Consider the following 19,115-nt stretch of genomic DNA (forward strand, 5'->3'; position numbering starts at 1 on the left):
CCACAGAAAGTGAATATGAGGCATAAATAAAATTACTTATTGATATGTTAATAATTACCTGTGATATTAGTAGCTTAAAGCAGGGCATAGTGGCACTTCCTATAATCCCAGCACTCTGGAGGCTGAGGCAGGAGGATTAGACAAACAGATCCACACAGTTCAATAGGATAAAACACATAATCTAGGAACAGACCCACAAAAATGGCCATCTGTTTTTTCAGCACAAGCACCAAAACTATTCAAGTTAGAAATGATAGACTTTTCAAGAAACAGTGCAGAAAAAAATCAGACACACAAATGGCCATGCGAAACATGACTATGAGCCAAACTCATGCATCTGTACAAAAACAAACTCAGAATTGACAACCACCTTTAAGATAAAATGTAAAGCTATAAATAGTTAGGACTATACAAAGGGAGAGTCATGTTCTACAGCTGTGCCAAGGGCACTCAGACTTCACACCAAAACATGTTATGGCTCAATGTCCATAAATTGGACATCTCAACAACCAGTATTTTCTCTAGGACAATACATGTGAAGAACAAAAGCTGAAAAGACAGACAACAGAGACAATATTGGAAAACACACATTCTACAAAGGATTAATACCTTAAACATACAAAGTACTTTCAAAGCATTAAATATTCTAAAGTTCTGTTTAAGAATTCTTTGTATGCTTAAGATATTCAGAAAGATTTGATGAGCAGTTGTTTTTTTTTTTTTTTTGTAAGAGTAGGCAGATGGCAAAGAAACATATGACAAAATGTTCAAGATCATTAACCATGAAGCAAATGTAAATTAAAACAGCAAAGAGATCCCTGTATACCCACTGGAACAGGATGAATGTCCAATACTGAGAAGCGGCAGAGACTGGGTCAGTCTCACAAATTAGTGAGAAGTTAAAGTGATAGAGCTACTTGGAAACACCTGAACTGAGTGCGACGACACTCAACATGCAAGTAACACAAAACCCAGTGATTTTTCCCAAAAGAAGAAAAAGCTCATGTTTATACCAACTTTTATTTCTCATCATCAAGGTAGAAAATGACCTATACCATCTTTAATGGGTGATTATTAATGAGGCTATGGTATGTTTACTATGGAAGCAAGCAACAACCAAGGAAAGGGGTGATAACACATCAAATACTGCATGACTTTAGTTCATTATATCTATATAATGATGACATTTTATAGATGAAATGCAGACAGTGACTCTCAGGAGTCAAGGATGAAATGGGAGGAGAAGGAGGATAGTTTGACTATGATAGGGAACATGGAGGATATTCATCTATCAATAGAAGTTTTCTCCACCTTGACTATGGTTCACACCTGAATTTAAACAAAACATTGATTCATGTGAAAGTTAACATACACACATGTGAAAATATTAGACTATCTGAGTGATATCACTGGGTATCCCATGTTTGATATTTTACTATAGATTTTCAGAATGTTTCAATTAAGATGACTGGCTAACATACACCCCAGGTTCTCTGCATGGAGGCTTTGGGATCCACTCTCAGGTAGATAGCCTCCTTTCCTAGCATCCAACTTCAAGAGCTCTTCTTGGTACCATCGAGCTAATAAGGTGATTTTGTTGAGCAGTTGTAGCTATACAAAATGTGCTTTCCCCCAGCAGTTTCACTCTTGGAAGAGAGAAACCAGGTGACATACAGAGAGAGGTCTGACAGCTCTGGACCCCTCAGGAATGAAATAAAAGTCAAGAGCTCTAGCCTTTCTAAAGCACTAGAGGACCATGAAGAGTTGAGCCTGGTTGTGGTCATTGGGAACTCACTTGATAGGACAATTATTTACTATAACCAGGCAGAGTGACTGCGTGTGAACAAGAAGACTACAGATGTTCTAGTAATCACTCAGAAATGACCATGGTTTCTCATGCTCAGGTTTCTATGTTACAATAGGGTCCAGGTGTTCCAGACATAAATCTGTGGCCCACTTCAGACAAAAACTATAGAGATTGTCATAGTCTAATCACACTGAAGGTGCTTTCACCTAGAATGCCAGGTACAGAGTATGTGTAAGTATTAAAGCATGGGTGTTTCCCCACAAATAATGATAGCATGACTGGATCAAATTTCCAAAGAAAAATAATGTGTATGTTTCTAGAATGTATTACAGAAATACCGTGGGGCACTATCCTCTGGACATGAACTGATTGATACATTCATGTCCTCAGAAGAACTCATGTTACCTCCAAAAGATTTGTGCATTCTAAGCCCATCAACAATTTGACATAAAGGATAGAGGAGGACAAAAAGAATGAGATATCAACTTCCGTTTAAGATGGCGGCTTAGGTACCACGCCAAAGCAGCCTGGGGGGAAGAAGACCGAAAAAATTCAGCAAAATACACACTTTTACTAAAAAGTGATGTGTATAGGAAATCGAAATGGCAGTGGAGAAGTAGAAGAGATCCAGAGCCTGTACAGGCTGGCAAAAGTGGCCCCGGCAGGTCCACCGACCACAGCTGCAGCAGTGCACCGGAAATCCACCAAGCTTGGCTCCAGCCACAGGAAAAGCCAGGTGAGGGGAGCATCCACTCACACCAGTGCTCTCCACAACTCAAGAAATGTGAAGGGAGAGTGGCAGCGAACAATGGAGGAGTAGACCACAAGGTAGAAGAACACATGGAACAGTGAGAGAAACAGAGCAGCTGCGGCTCCTTCCCCTCTCCAACTGCCTGTGCCCAGCTCCAGCGAACAGAGCAGCAGTCCCAGGACCTGGCCACACCAACTTGAGTGAACAGTGGGACCCAAGCAGGAGCAGAGGCCAGCAGCAACACCAGGGGCTCCGGCACCAGCAGCAGTGGCCCCAGCAGCAGCCGATCTAGTAGTGGCAGCAGTGGCAGACCCAGCAGCAGCAGCTTCAGAGGCAGCAGTTGCAGATCCAGCACCAGCATCAGAGGATCCAGCAGTGGCAGCTAAAGAAGCAGCAGCAGTGGCAGCAGCAGTGGTGAACCCAGCAGAGGTGACAGAGCCAGCAGCGGCAGCTTCAGCTTCAGGTGCAACAGTGGCGGTTCCAGCAGCAAGGGTGCCATTCTGCAGAGCCACAGTTGCCAGGCTTGGGTTGCCTCACAGGAAAAGCCAGTGCCTAGCTCCAGAAACCAGAACAGCAGCCCAACGACACAGCCAGTAACTTGACTGAGACCAAAATCATCCAAAAAAGTAACTGGGATTGATTGCACCAGGGAAGGGTCTCACTTGGTCACAAGCTGACTTAGATCACTCAAGAGAACAGAAATCTTAACCTCTTTGTTGCAAGAGAATCTTGTTGTTACAGTAACTACTCTTTCATAAATATTTGCTGGTGTTTTTGATTCAATGTGTAAAGTGTTTAGTTAAATTTTAGAATCTACCTGTATTTTATTCCACTCAGCCTACTTGAATACTCCAATAGCAGAGAAACCCAACCCCTAGGAACACCTTTGTAGATACTCTGAGAGCCTTAAGAGCCATACCTAACACCTTAAGCTCCTCTCCTAAAGATATATAACATCAAATCCATTGATACAGCTAAGAATACCTAGCTAGAAAATCCAACCATTAACTTAATCCAAGATGTAAAATTATATACATTATAACACAAGAAACACTAAAAAGCAAGACAATATAAATCCATCTAACAGTATTAATGCATCAGAAATGAACTCCAGTGAGAACGAGTTAGAGGAAATGCCTGAGAAAGATTTCAAAAGAATGATTGTAAATATGTGCAAAGAAATCAGAGAACAAATCAAAGGAGTCAAAGAGGAAATCAAAAGAATCAAAGAAAATGCAGGACACCAATTTCATGAAATAAAGAAGGCAATGCAAGACATAAATAAGGAAATAGAAATAATAAAAAAAGAACTAGTCAGAATAACTAGCAATGCAGAACATAGTTAATGAAATAAAACACTGTAGAAAATCTCACCAGTAGAATGGATGAAGGAGCGGACAGAATATCTAAGCTAGAAGACCAGGTGGCAGATCTAATACAGTCCAACACAGAGAAAGACAAACTTATAGAAAAGTATGAGTGGGAATTTCAAGATATTCGGGACACTATGAAAAGATCAAATATAAGAATTCAGGGCATAGTAGGAGAAGAATTCCACTCCAAAGGCATAGTAGGCATCTTCAACAAAATCATAGAAGAAAACTTCCCCCAAATTAGGAAAGAGGTGCCAATACAGATACAGGAAGCCTTTAGAACCCCAGCCAGACAAAACATGGAAAGAACCTCTCTTTGCCATATTATAATCAAACTACCAAACACACAAACCAAGGAAAAAATATTGAAAGCAGTTAGAGAGAAAAATCAAGTTACGTACAAAGGCAAGCCCATCAAGATTACAGCAGATTATTCAACACAAACTTTAAAAGCCAGAAGGGCTTGGAGTATTGTATTCGTATTCGATGTTCTCAAAGATAACAACTGTCAACCAAGGTTACTTTATCCTGCAAAGCTATCCATTCAAATAGGCGGAGAAATAAGGGCATTTCATGACAAAAGCAGGTTAAAGGAGTATTTAAAGACAAAACCAGTTCTACAGAAATACTTGATAGGATCTTCCATGCTGAAGAAAAGGAAAAGCACACATATAAGGAACCTGGAAAAAACAAGCAATACTCAAATACTAGTTAACACAAGAAAGCAAAGGTAGAACCAGAACCACAAAAAAAAAAAGGCAAACATAAATATATACTTTTCAATAATATCTCTTAATATCAATGGCCTCAATGCCCCAACCAAAAGACATAGGTTTGCAGACTGGGTTAAAAAGCAGGGCTGGAGAGATGGCTCAGCGGTTAAGCACTTGCCTGTGAAGCCTAAGGACCCCGGTTTAAGGCTCGATTCCCCAGGACTCACATTAGCCAGATGCACAAGGCACACGCATCTGGAATTCGTCTGCAGTGGCTGGAAGCCCTGGCGCGCCCATTCTTTCTCTCTCTCTCTGCCTCTTTCTTTGCCTGTCGCTCTCAAATAAATAAATAAAAATAAAAAAAAAAAAAGCAGGATCCTACAATATGTTGTCTCCAAGAAACTCACCTTTCTACAAAGGATAGACATTATCTTAGGGTAATAGGTCGGAAGACAGTGTTTCAAGCAAATGGGCCTAGAAAACAAGCAGGGGTTGCTATCCTAATATCTGACAAGGTAGATTTCAGCTCAAAATTGGTCAAGAAGATAAGAAAGGTCACTTTTTATTGATTAAGGGCACACTCCAACAGGAGGACTTTACAATCCTAAACATATATGCCCCTAACATGGAGGCTCCCGAATTCATCAAACTAACACTATTAGAACTAAGGTCACAGATAACACCAAACACAGTATTGGTGGGTGACTTTAACACCCCACTCTCATCAATTGACTGGTCATCCCGGGAAAAAATAAACAGAGAGGCATCCAGACTAAATGAGGTCATAGAAGCAATTGAGCTAACAGATATATACAGGACAGTTCATCCAAAGGCTGCAGAATATACATTCTTTTCAGCAGCCCATGGAACATTCTCTAAATTAGACCATATATTAGGACACAAAGCAAATCTTAACAAATTCAGGAAAATTGAAATAATTCCTTGCATTCTATCTGACCACAATGGAAGTAAACTACAAATCAGTAGCAAGAAAGGCTATAGAGCATACACAAAATCATGGAAACTAAACAATACACTACTAAATGATGAATGGGTCAATGAGGAAATCAAGAAGGAAATCAAAAAATTTATAGAGTCAAATGATAATGAAAACACAACATAGACTTCCAGTCAAGATGGCGAGGAGAGAGTCAGTCCACAGACAGTCAGCGTGTCTAGTGCCAGAAGGCGCTACATAGGCAACTGGGGGAAATGACCAAGATCTGTCCAAGCAACACATTGTTTAACCTAATTAGCAACAAATAACCGGATGTGATGCCCACACAAGTACAATAGTGGTACACAGCCATGGTGAGGAACCAATTGCTCTTGATTTGGCTAACTGATCCACTCAGTGGTACTAGACCCATAGCTGGAGCTGGAAAACAAGTCAGAACCATACCCAAACACAAGCCCACTCTACAATATCAAGGTACCATCAATCACAGGGTATAAGAGGGCCTACACCTATTATACTGTCTATCAAAAAAGTAAGTGTTATCTCAATTTTCCGGGTGCTAACTTACTCTCCGTTGGAGAATCTGCTTCTCTTTTCCAGATAGATGCAGATCCTAAGAAGAGAGCTGCCCCAACATACCTCAAAAGGGGCCCAACTGAAGCTAAGGACAACTGGCGAAATAAGCAAGAGTGATGTTTTCCTGTGAACCGGATACCAGCACAAAGGGGAAGGAGACCAACTCAGAGAAAAATCAACTCCTACCAAATCAGAGAGCCAAAGCCTCAGAGGCCCCCAACACCTCATCACTGAAGCAGACCAAAAATGAACCCAACATGGCTCAGGGAAATTTTGGGGAGGAGGGGGCAGAAAGAATGTCAGAGTCACATGTTGGGTCATGATTTCAAGAGACATTTATCATACCAATAACTGGGGGCTAACTCCACAATGCATGACCCATTTTCATTAACAAGGAGGGTCTAATGGGAGGGGACAGATCACAGATGAACCTAAATAATGGTACCAAACTGCCTGTATTTACTGAAAAGAAAACTAAAAAATTAAATTAAAAAAAAAAGAAAACACAACATACCAAAATCTTTGGGACACAATGAAGGCAGTTCTAAGAGGTAAATTTATAGCTTTAAGTGCATATATTAAGAAATTAGAAGGGTTAAAAGTAAACGACCTAATGCTTCACCTTAAAGACTTGGAAAAAGAAGAACAAGGCAAACCAAAAATCAGTAGACAGGAAGAATAACAAAGATTAGGGCAGGAATTACTGAAAGAGAAACAACAACAAAAAAAAAAATCCAAACAATTAATGAAACAAAGAGTTGGTTCTTTGAAAGGATAAACAAGATTGATAAACCCTTAACAAATCTGACCAAAAGAAAGAGAGAAGAGACACAAATTAATAAAATCAGAGATGAAAAAAGTAACATCACAACAGATTCCAGAGAAATTCAAAAAAATCATAGGGACATGCTATAAAAGTATATACTCCACAATATATGAAAATCTGAAAGAAATGGATGGTTTACTTGATTTATATGACCTACCTAAATTAAATCAAAATGAGATTAATCACTTAAATAGACCTATAACAAACATGGAGATTCAAACAGTTATCAATAATATCCCAACTAAATAAAGCCCAGGCCCAGATGGATTCACAGCTGAATTTTACCAGACCTTTAATGAAGAGCAAACACCATTGCTTCTTAAGCTTTTCCAGGAAATAGAAAAAGAAGGAATTCTACCAAACTCCTTCTATGAGGCTAGCATCACCCTCATACCAAAACCAGACAAAGATAGAACAAAAAAAGAAAATTAGAGACCAATCTCCCTCATGAACATAGATGCACAAATTCTCAACAAAATATTGGCAAACAGAATACAAGAATATATCAGAAAGATCATTCACCCTGACCAAGCAGGCTTTATCCCAGAGATGCAGGCATGGTTCAATATACACAAATCTATAAATGTAATACACTATATAAATGGGTTGAAGGACAAAAATCACATGATCATCTCATTGGATGCAGAGAAAGCACTTGACAAAATACAACATCCCTTCATGATAAAAGTCCTACAGAGACTGGGAATAGAAGGACCATATCTCAATATAATAAAAGCTATTTATGACAAGCCTACAGCCAAGATATTACTAAATGGGGAAAAACTGGAAGCTTTTCCACTAAAATCAGGAGCAAGACAAGGGTGTCCACTGTCCCCACTTTTATTTAACATAGTTTTGGAAGTTTTAGCCATAGAAATAAGGCAAGAGAGATACATTAAAGGGATACAAATTGGAAAGGAATAGATCAAGTTATCATTATTTGCAGATGACATGATTCTATACATAAAGGACCCTAAAGACTCTACTAGCAAACTGTTAAAGCTGATAAAAACCTACAGCAATATAGCAGGATACAAAATAAATACACATAAATCAGTAGACTTCATACATGCTAACAAGAAACTCACAGAGGATGAAATCAGAGAATCACTCCCATTAAAAATTGCATCAAATAAATAAATAAATGAATAAATAAATAAATAAACTAACAAATAAATAAATAAAGTACCTTGGAAAAAACCTAACCAAGGAAGTGAAAATTCTCTACAATGAGAACTTTAAAACACTCAAGCGAGAAATTGCAGAAGACACTAGAAAGTGGAGAAACATCCCTTGTTCCTGGATTGGAAGAATCAATATTGTGAAAATGGCAATCTTACCAAAAGCAATCTTCAGATTTAATGCAAACCCTATTAAAATTTGAAAGGCAGTCTTCATGGAAAGAGAAAAAAAACAATCCAAAAATTCATTTGGAATCACAAAAAACCTCAAATATCTAAAATAATACTGAGCAACAAATATAAGGCTAGTGGTATCACCATACCTGACTTTAACCTATATTACAGAGCCATAGTAACAAAAACAGCATGGTACTGGCACAAAAACAGATATGTCAATCAGTGGAACAGAATAGAGGACCAATATGTAAGCCCAGGTACATATAGCCACCTGATATTTGATAAAAATGCCCAAAATACTCATTGGAAAAAAGACAGCCTCCTCAGCAAATTGTGTTGGGAAAACTGGGTATATATCTGCAGAAGTATGAAAATAGATTCTTCTCTCTCGCCATGCACAAGAATTAAGTCCAAATGTATTAAAGACCTTAACATCAGACCCGAAACTCTGAAACTGCTAGAGGAAAAAGTAGGAGAAACCCTTCAACATGTTGGTCTTGGCAAAGACTTTCTGAGTACAACCCCAATTGCTCAGGCAATAAAACCACAGATTAATCACTGGGACCTCATGAAATTACAAAGATTTTGCACTGCAAAGGACACAGTGAAAAAAGCAAAGAGGCAACCTACAGAATGGATAAAAATATTCGCCAGGTATATATCTGATAGAGGATTAATATCTAGGATATACAAAGAACTCAAAAAGTTAAATAATAAGAAATCAAACAAGCCAATAAAAAATGGGCTTTTGAGCTAAATAGAGCATTCTCAAAAGGAAGAAATACAAATGGTATATAAGCATCTAAAAAAAAAATGTTGTATGTCACTAGTCATCAGGGAAATGCAAATTAAAACTGCATTGAGCCTGATGTGGTGGTACATGCCTTTAATCCCAGCATGTGGGAGGCAAAGGTAGGAGGATTGCTGTGAGTTCAAGGCCACCCTGAGACTACAGAGTTAATCCCAGGTCAGCCTGGGCTAGAGTGAAACCCTACCTCGGAAAACCAAAAATAAAAAATAAAAATAAAAAAAATAAAAACTACATTGAGATTCCGTCTCACTCCTGGCAGATTGGCTACCATCATGAAAACAAATGATCATAAATGTTGGCGGGGATGTGGAAAGAGAGGAAACCTTCCACACTGCTGGTGGGAATGCAATCTGGTCCAGCCATTGTGGAAATCAGTGTGGAGGTTCCTAGAACAGCTAAAGATTGATCTACCATATGACCCAGCTATAGCACTCCTAGGCATATATCCAAAGGAATCATCTCATTTCCTTGGAAGTACATGCTCAACCATGTTTATTGCTGCTCAGTTTATAATAGCTGGGAAATGGAACCAGCCTAGATGTCCCTCAACTGATGTGTGATAATGAAGGTGTGGCACATTTATACAATAGAGTTCTACTCAGCAGTAAAGAAAAATGAAGTTATGAAATTTGCCGAAAAATGGATGGATATGGAATGGATTGTACTAAGTGAGGTAACCCAGGCCCAGAAAGCCAAGTACCACATGTTCTCTCTCATATGTGGATCCTAGCTACAGATGATTGGGCTTCTGCGTGAGAAGGGAAATACTTAGTAGCAGAGGCCAGTAAGTTCAAAAGGAGATATAAAGGGAAGAGAAAGGAAGGGAGGAGGGTACTTAATAGGTTGGTATTCTATATATGTAAGTACAATGATTGAGAGGGGGAGGTAATATGATGGAGAATGGAATTTCAAAGGGGAAAGTGTGTGGGGTAGGGAGGGTATTACCATGGGGTATTTTTTTAATAATCATGGAAAATGTTAATAAAAACTAAATTAAAAAATAAAGAATGAGATATCAAAACAGAAGAACAACTATTTTGAAAGAGGAGAATGTTCAGTGTAATAGGGGTTCAGAAGGGGCACAAAAGCAGGCAATAGTAAGGGAATGTGATAAAATTGCAGTATGTTTAAGTATCAAAATTATCAATAAATCAAATTGACCAGGGGTTTATCAATCTGGTTTATTTTTTTCAAAGTGCCAGCTCTTTTTTCATCAATTTTATTAATTTCTTAGTTTCTAATTTAGTAATTACTGCTCTGATCTTATTTATTTCTTTCCATCTGGAGCTTCTTGGGTTGGTTTCTTCTTGGTTTTCCAGTGCCTTTAGGTGGATGGTTAGGTTATTGATTTGGGGCCTCTCTGTCTTTTTTATGAAGGCATTTAATGCTATGGAGTTTCCCCTGAGGACTGCCTTCCTTGTGTCCCATAAGTTTTGGGACAGTGTGTACTTATTGTCATTCAATGCTAGAAATTTTGCAATTTCATTTTTTATTTTGTTCACAACCCATTTATTGTTTAAAAGTGCGTTGTTCATTTTCCAGGATCTGGTGGGTTTCCTGGCACATCTTTTGTTGTTAATTTCTATCAATATCTAATTGTGATCTGAAATCATGTAGGAAATTATATCAATCTTCCTAAATATATGGAGGCAGGCTTTATGACCCAGTATATGATATATTTGAGAGAAGGTTCCATGGGCTGCTGAGAAGAATATGAAGTCTGTGGATTTCGTGTAGAGTGTTCTGTAGATGTCCATTAGGTCTAATTGATCTATAGTTTTGTTGAGATCTCTCACTTCCCTGTTAATTTTCTGTTTGGATGTTGAGTCAACCTGGACTACAAAGAGGAGCTCTAGCACAGAGACTGAGCATCCTATTCATGAAAACCTCTGACATGGACAAAGTGATGGTGAGATCAAGCCTGGTTTGAGTCACATGACTCCAGAACCCCATTAAGCCAATGTTTAATTGGTTTGATTTCTTGTCGTAACATATAATAAAGGAAAGTGGGGGATGGAGAGATGGCTTAGTAGTTAAGCGCTTGCCTGTGAAGCCTAAGGACCCCGGTTCGAGCCTCGGTTCCCCAGGTCCCACGTTAGCCAGATGCACAAGGGGGCGCACGCGTCTGGAGTTCTTTTGCAGAGGCTGGAAGCCCTGGCTCGCCCATTCTCTCTCTCTCCCTCTATCTGTCTTTCTCTCTGTGTCTGTCGCTCTCAAATAAATCAATTTTAAAAAAAATTAATTAAAAAATAATTAATAAAGGAAAGTGGGTCTTTTACTAGCGAATATTTAAGTGGACATCTTTCTATCCTTATCCTAACATAAACTGCTCAGCCCTTCCTCCATAGTACAAGATATTTAATGAATATTTTCACATCAAAGGTGCATAAACTGCTACTCAGTGGTGTTAGTCCTCCTTCCTTAAGGTTTCTCTGTAGACTTTTTTCTTTTGTTCCTCCATGCATTTCTTGCCCTCTTTATATTTGTAAATATAATACTAGGCATTGAATTCAAGGAATTTTGCAAACTAGATGGATGTTCTAGGTCAGAGCCTCATTGCAAAGCCAAACTGCTTTTTTCATAAAAAGAGAATGAGACTTCCATTTGAGATAGTGGCATAGGAGACAATTTAAAGAAGCCTAGGTAGGGAATAGGCAGAAAAATAATAAAAAAAAAAAAAAAAACTGAAGTGAAGGTATAGTAGACACATAAAAGAGATCCTGAATTTCAAAGGAGAAAGTGTGTGGGGGGGAGGGAATTAACACGGGATTTTTTTATAATCATGGAAAATGCTAATTAAAATTAAAAAAAAAAAAGAGATCCTGAGATTCTAGAGACCACAGAAGCAGACAGAAGCAGTTTCCACAATGGTGTCAGTCTGCATGGTTGTGTCTGAACTTACAACCTCCAGGCTCTGCCTGAGCAGCAAAAAAAGGCCAGGTGGTGGGATTTTCCACTCACACCAACCTCTTCACAAACTCAAGAAATCTGAAGGGGAGAGTAGCAGGGACCAGATGAGCTGCTTGTGTGAGAGAGAATTGTGGGGACCTGCTATGCAGCTCTTGCAAAACTTCAGGTACCCTCCACAGCCTCCTCCCCCCATCTGCCATTGCTTGCAACCCACAGAGACTTGGGTAAGGGAACTCTGCACAGGTGATCAGAGCAGTGAACCCTTCATCGTGGCCAGCCTAGCTGATCCCACATTACAGTAAAGAGGGACTTAAGCAGGCATGCAGCATAGCTGAGACCAATGCCATCACAAAAGGTCAAAGGGGCTATTTACACAAGGTCAGTACCCACCACAAAGTCTGGCATATAGACCTGTACTGGAAGTACTAATTCTACCTTTCATGCCAGAGCAGATAATGTGTCAAATCTAATGGATGGTCAGATTTGCCATTCTTAAGATATATTTTGGGGTTGTCATTTGTTGCTCCCTGATTAATAGAGCCTTGGTGTCTTCTTATGTCGTTGGAACTCACTCAGCCACAGATTGATCTGTAACCATTTACAGACCAGTTGCTCAGGAAAAAAAAAAAAAAAAAAAAGACAAACCAACCACTGGGACATCATGAAATTACAACGCTTTTGTACAGCAACCTACAGAATGGGAGAAATCCATCCAGCTATACATCTGACAGCGGAATAGTAGCTAATTTATACAAAGACCTCAGAAAACTAAATAATAAGGTATCAAAAAACCTAGCTAAGAAATGGACTATGGAAGTAAATAGAGAGTTCTCAAAAGGAAAAACAAAAAACAAAAAACAAACAAACAGAAAACAACAACAACAACAAAAAAAAAACATACAGATGGTATATAAATATCTACAAAAATGTTCTACCTTCTTAGCCAATAGGGAATGCAAATTAAAACTTTTAGATACTATCTCACTCCTGTGTGAATAGCTATCATTAAAAAAAAAAAAGGAAAAAATAGATTGGATGCAGAAATAGATTAACTCTTCTACACTGTTGGTAGGAATATAGTCTCAAACAGCCATTGTGGAAATCAGTGTGGAGGTTGCTGAAACAGCTAAAAGTAGATTTACCCCATGACTCAGCTATAGCACTCCTAGGCATATATCCTAAGGACTCTTCTCACTACCTTTGAGATAAATATTCACAATAGCTAGGAAATGAAACCAACCTAGATGCCCCTCAACTGATGAATGGATAATGAAGATGTGGTACATTTATACAATGGAGTTCTATTCAGTAGTAAAGTAAAATAAAACTATTAAATTTGCAAGTAAATGGATGGATCTGGAAAGTATTATACTAAGTGAGTTAATCCAGGTCCAGAAAGTCAAATGTCACATGTTCTCTCTCATTTTTGGATCCTAGCTAGAATTGTTTAGATTTGCGTGTGAGTTGGAGTAAAAAATTAGTAGTAGAGGCCAGTTAGCTAGAAAAGGCTTTAACTGGGGAAGGAGAGGGAATGATGGTGATAGATGATAGTTAGTTAGTTAGTTAGTTAGTTAGTTAGTTAGTTAGTTAGTTAGATAGATAGATAGATAGATAGATAGATAGATAGATAGATAGATAGAGATGAACATATTACTGGGGGTGGAATGCCCTAAGCTAAGTAAGGGGAAGAAATTGAGTAAAAGAAGGGTGGGAAGGAGGTTAATCAAAGTTCAAGATATTGTGAATAGCCCATAGGAAAACCTGCTTTTTTGACAATGGCATACCCATTAGCCATAGACTGTTACTAGAAAAATTTCAGTGCTACAGATGGGATAACTTCCAGTTATTTGTTGTCTATGAAGGTCCCTGATGCCCCCAAACATTGCAGGCTATTGCCAAGACTCTTATTTTCCCACCAGAAATAGATAGTAAGATTCTATTACTAAAGATTCCACATGTCTGGGCTGCAAATTTATTAAGATATCAAGCTAGGGCTGAGCTGAAAACCTCCTCCCTATAAACCAGCTGCAGAAGGCTGGAAAAAGCTTCATTGCATGTAGCCCTATGGGAGACAGAAGTCATCAGTAGTGAAAACAATGGACACTGAAAGCCTTAATTTTGGCCAGCCAGGCCAAATGACCAAACAGGTGCAATAGTGGCAAGTTTGTTGTGGGGGAAACCATCTGCTGATGGAGAGTAGATTTGTGAAGGGGGAAGTGAGGGAGGTGAGGGAAATATCATGATTTGTTGTATGTAAGTATGGAAGCTGTCAATAAAAAAGAGAGAAAATGGCATCTGTCAGATGAAGGTACAGGGAAAAGTCAAGTCATAGATGCCTAGAAGTTAGAGGTACATCTAGAAATAGATACAGCAAAGAGGAATTAGACTAGTCCTTATTTTTTAACCCCATGCCCCATCATCTGGAAAAGCTTTCCTGTTCCTACATGGATGTTTCATCCCCCTGAGGGGTGACAATTTAAAGTCCATACCCTGTGAATTAATGCCCAAGACATCCTGGGTTAATGCAGTCTTCTGTTAGCACCAAAGTTAATAGCTTCCAAAGCTAGAGAGAAGCTACATAGGACCATAATTCCCCTAATAACTCTAAATTAAATTTGAGAAAATTACCAACATAAATTTTCAATATAGACTCGTTAAGTTTGTTATCTATTTTTTGCCAGTCAACTATAAAAATACCTGAGGGAATGCATCTATCTCTTTGGAAGGCTGAGACGCCAAATGAACTCTTCAATGCTTTTGGATTATTTTTGTGTGTCTCACACAAGTTGAGAAAATAAAGATGTCAGAAACAGACATTAGGTTTTTAAAAAGCACATTAAGGATGCTATATCTAGTTCTAAGGCTGTCTCCATTTCCAAATATCTCCCAAGTTCTGAGAAGACCCCCAACGGTCCACAAAGAAGAGGATCAATGACACATCAGGTCAAGGGCAGTTAAAAACAGCCTGCTGTAAAGGGACTCTGAGGCCTGTTTTATTGGAAATGAGGGTCATGAGCTTCCATGATTCTATACACTGTCGACTATTTAACTGGTCCTGGTCCGTCTATCATTTCCACAATTAGGTTCCCGACTCCATGCTGGGAATAATGTGTGGCATATAAGTACCTAAATACGTTTGCTGGTGTACTGTCTAAAATTACCTGTTTGTTCCAAAGACCAGCTGGGAGATACTGAGTCTTTTTTTTCCCTGTCATTTTATACACTGAGGCCACATCTCAGCCACTATTCTTCCTCCATGGCAGCTGATTAAATGCCCAACTGGTCTTAGTTGCATTATGTTCCCCAAAGGGCATCTCAGTTTGATTCAGCTGGCCATTTACTTTTTCATTTATAGATTCAAGCTATTGCAAAGAGGTCTTAATAACACTTCTGTCATTGTAATACATAGTTTGCTATTTCTTTCTTAACAACAAAGATCATTTAAAAAAATGAGGGTATGATTTTAGATCCTTAATAGTAACCTAAGGGATTTTATAGGGCTTTACCTTGCTGCATTTATATTTTAAATGTTGTATTTGTTTAAAAACCTCTCTCATTTGTTTTGGTGACATCTTTTCTTAAATGAGTAATAATAAAGATTTTCTACATATGGGTTACATTTATTAGCTTTCCAGAGCTTTCTCAAGTGTTATTTCATGCTTCTTCTTACTGCCAATAGGGAAAGTTTATTATACATATTTTATAGCCACGAAAACAGAGAGACACAGAAGTAAATGACTTCCCTTGTAGTCACAGAGACAGCTAACAACAGAGCTAGAAACAGAATCTCCATCTTTGATTCCCACCCCATTCTATCAACTTCTGACTGTTTGCAGATACTGTCCTGGTCTAAAGGTATGCAGTTTTCCTGGTGCCCCATAGGAAGCTTGCCAATAATGCAGATGACCAACCGGGTGCCATCCTGTATGTCTCTGTGTTTTCAAATGTCAAGAAGTTATGTTTTATTCTTTGCTCTATGTGTGTGTGAATGTATGAGCAAGTATGTGTGGCATGCATTTTTGTTCACATGTGTGTGGTTGCACATGTGCCTGTGTGCATATGGAGGCCAGAGTCAATGGCTGGTGTCAGCCTCAGTCACTCTCCATCATTTTTATTGATGCAGGTACTCTCTCTCTGAACCCTTAGCTAGGATAGCTACTCAGCTTTCCCTGAGGACTCACTTGTCTCCATTTCACAAAAGCTGGGATTACAGGCATGCACCACCACACCATGCAGTGAGTGCTGCAGATCTGAGCTCATTTGCATGGCAAACACTTTGCCAAATGAACCATTGCTTCAGCCCTAGATGTAAAAATTTGACTTAACAATTTGGCCATTATTACATATAATTACATATCAATACACATAATCATAATGTATGCCGTTGTGTCTGGTGATTGGTGAGGATTTTGGGAATCAGCAACCTTTACATTACAGTAAGGGAAAAGAGCAAATTTTAATTAAAATTTGCAGAGTAGTTCGGAGACTGAAAATTCAGATAAAGATATTCTTTACCCTTATTATTATTATTATTTTTTGCCTGAAAATGTCTTGAAGGTAAATTAATTAACTTGCATTGTAACACACAAAGACTGGACTGTGCAGCTACATACAAAAGCCAAAGAGGTACAGGGAGATGGTCAAAAGACTCTCAACAAGAATCAATTAAGGAGGGCTGGAGAAATTGCTTAATGGTTACAGTATTTGCCTACCAAGCTAAAGGACCTCAGTTTGATTCTCCAGGACCCATGTAAGCCAGAGGCATAAGGTGGCACATGCGTCTTCAGTTCGTTTGCAGTATCTGAAGGCCCTGGCATGCTCATTCTCTCTCTCCCCCTCTCTCTTTCTCTCTGCCTCATTCTCTCTTACTCTTTCAAATAGATAAATAAAATAAAAACAAAAATATGAATCAATTAAGCAAAGAGCACATTCACCTAGGATTTGTAAGTAGAATGCATCCAGCAGTCTGGGGATGGGGAGAGATGTAGAACCTTCCAAGCCTTATGACTGTCATAAACAGGAGGATGACACTGTTACCTACCACAGTGCAGGGTTGTGGTAAGAATCAGAGACCACCTATACTTTAGGTACACACAGTATATGCTGCAGAAAGCACTTATCCATGTCATTGTTGCTGCTGGCCATCGGAAAACACAATATGGTTACATGACTTTAAATTATTATAATTCATAGTTTTGGTGGGTCAATGAAAAAAAAAAGCAAGCACAGACTCCACAGGAGAAGTGAAAGTTATAAAATGTATATGTTCCTGTATAACTAGTGCTGGTGGGAGTGTCAATAGACACAAGCATACACAACGCACACAGTCACAGTGCTTTTCAAAGGTGAATTATCCAGTAGTGACCCATAAAGCCCATGGTTGAGGATAGCAACACTCTTGTTTGTCTGTTGTGTGCTTGGGGACTTGGGAACAGCTTCCCCTCAATAAAGAGAATCCCTCAGTAATGTAAGAAATGGGGGAAATCCCACAGTGGTTTTCCATGAACAGAGATATTTCTATGTTCAGCTTTTCCAAAGCTAATATCTGATATCACCAAATGAAGCTGATAGAAAATATTTTCTTCTGGGCTAAAGATGTCGACCCACGTGGCAGGATATCCTGAGTCATGATTTTTGTTTGGGAAAACAGGTCTGATGAAAACACAGAATAATCTTTAAGGCTCAATCCTGTAAAGATCTGAAGTGGACATCCCGTGTAGGAAGCTGTAGAGCAAGCACCCTGTGGAGGTACGTGTGGTGAGGGTCCTACGGTGGGATTCATTCCATGTTGTCCCTGTGGCCAGTAGAACTCTGGCACCCTAATTCCATACCATTTCCCCTGCTATCTCTGTTTCAGTTACTATGCAAAAGTTTTACAGAGCTTAATGGTTCCCAGTAAACATACTGTATTATACTATAAAACACCTCTACCTTGAACAACATTGGTCCTACAATACCAGGGAAGAAAGGGACCAGCAGGAGGGCTGAGTTGAACAATATGTCTTCTCTGCTTTCTACCTTTTGTGTGCCGTATTGTTTTGTTTTTATCTTTGCCATTAACATGTTTTAACTTTAGAGAAAATATTTCCTACTGATAAGATACAATCTTCAGTCAAATCTCACACAAAATCAGACCTCACCCCATGAGCTTAGCCAGGCATGGGATGTATTATCATCTGAGGTGACCTTTGAGGCATGCACACACAGCTGCATACTAAGAGAAGGGATATGGCATACTTACACATACAAGACGGATCTGGTGTCCCCCACTTTCCCAGCATCCCCGACCGTCAGGGTGTCATAGCCTCTTTCCAACTCAAACTCTTCAAAGGCAAGCTTGATGACCTAAATCCAAAGCACACATTTGTTATTTTGTATAATAGAGGCTTTCCATAATTGACTATCAAACAGTCTGGCTACAGCACGAGGATTTCTTCCTAAGATCAGTGAGTTTCAAAGAAGTCCCAAACTTCTTTCAGTCACTACATGGACAAAACTTCTTCCAGTTACTATATGGATAAATTCCATCGATCTCTATAATACTGGTTGACCAAATATATATTGGTCAACCTGAATTATAGAATTTGATTGAACTTAAAATGTCTATTTGCTCTCTAGCATGAAATTTAATCCCACTTCCAAAGTATCTACCCCTTAGCAAAGGTCCAGACCATTCAGCTGACAAAATAATTTCTTAAAAACATTAAAAACGGTCAAAGAATGCACAGTCCTCACACTTCATGGAAAAAGCTGAGACCCATAGAATTGAAAGCAACTCTCAAACAGATTTGCTATGTGCTGCTTGAATGAAGCCAGGCATCTTTCACAAACTATTTCAGTCAGATATAATATTTTTCATTGTCTTATTTTATAATACAAGCATCTTGCATTTTTCATGACTGTTCCATGAAATTATTTCCACAAACTAGTCCTCACATTGGAGAAGGTACTTCATTAACAGAAAAACGTTAAAAAATGTGAAGAGTCTGCCAGTTTCTGATGGCCCATTTGTTCATTACTCCACTCTTTCTG

The 19,115-nt window shown here is 38.8% G+C and overlaps 1 protein-coding gene across 4 annotated transcripts in view; it reads right to left on the minus strand.

The window, feature by feature from the left end:
- Window positions 1-19,115, minus strand: part of Csmd1 (CUB and Sushi multiple domains 1) — a 1,843,561-nt gene that overhangs the window by 406,924 nt on the left and 1,417,522 nt on the right. For all 4 annotated transcript variants that reach the window (XM_045131039.1, XM_045131041.1, XM_045131040.1 and 1 more), the window contains one exon: window positions 18,325-18,428. In XM_045131039.1, the coding sequence (XP_044986974.1) occupies window positions 18,325-18,428 (104 nt within the window). The remainder of the gene's footprint in view (window positions 1-18,324; window positions 18,429-19,115) is intronic.

This window comes from Jaculus jaculus, chromosome 12 (genome assembly GCF_020740685.1).
Source record: "Jaculus jaculus isolate mJacJac1 chromosome 12, mJacJac1.mat.Y.cur, whole genome shotgun sequence".
Lineage (NCBI taxonomy): Eukaryota > Metazoa > Chordata > Mammalia > Rodentia > Dipodidae > Jaculus > Jaculus jaculus.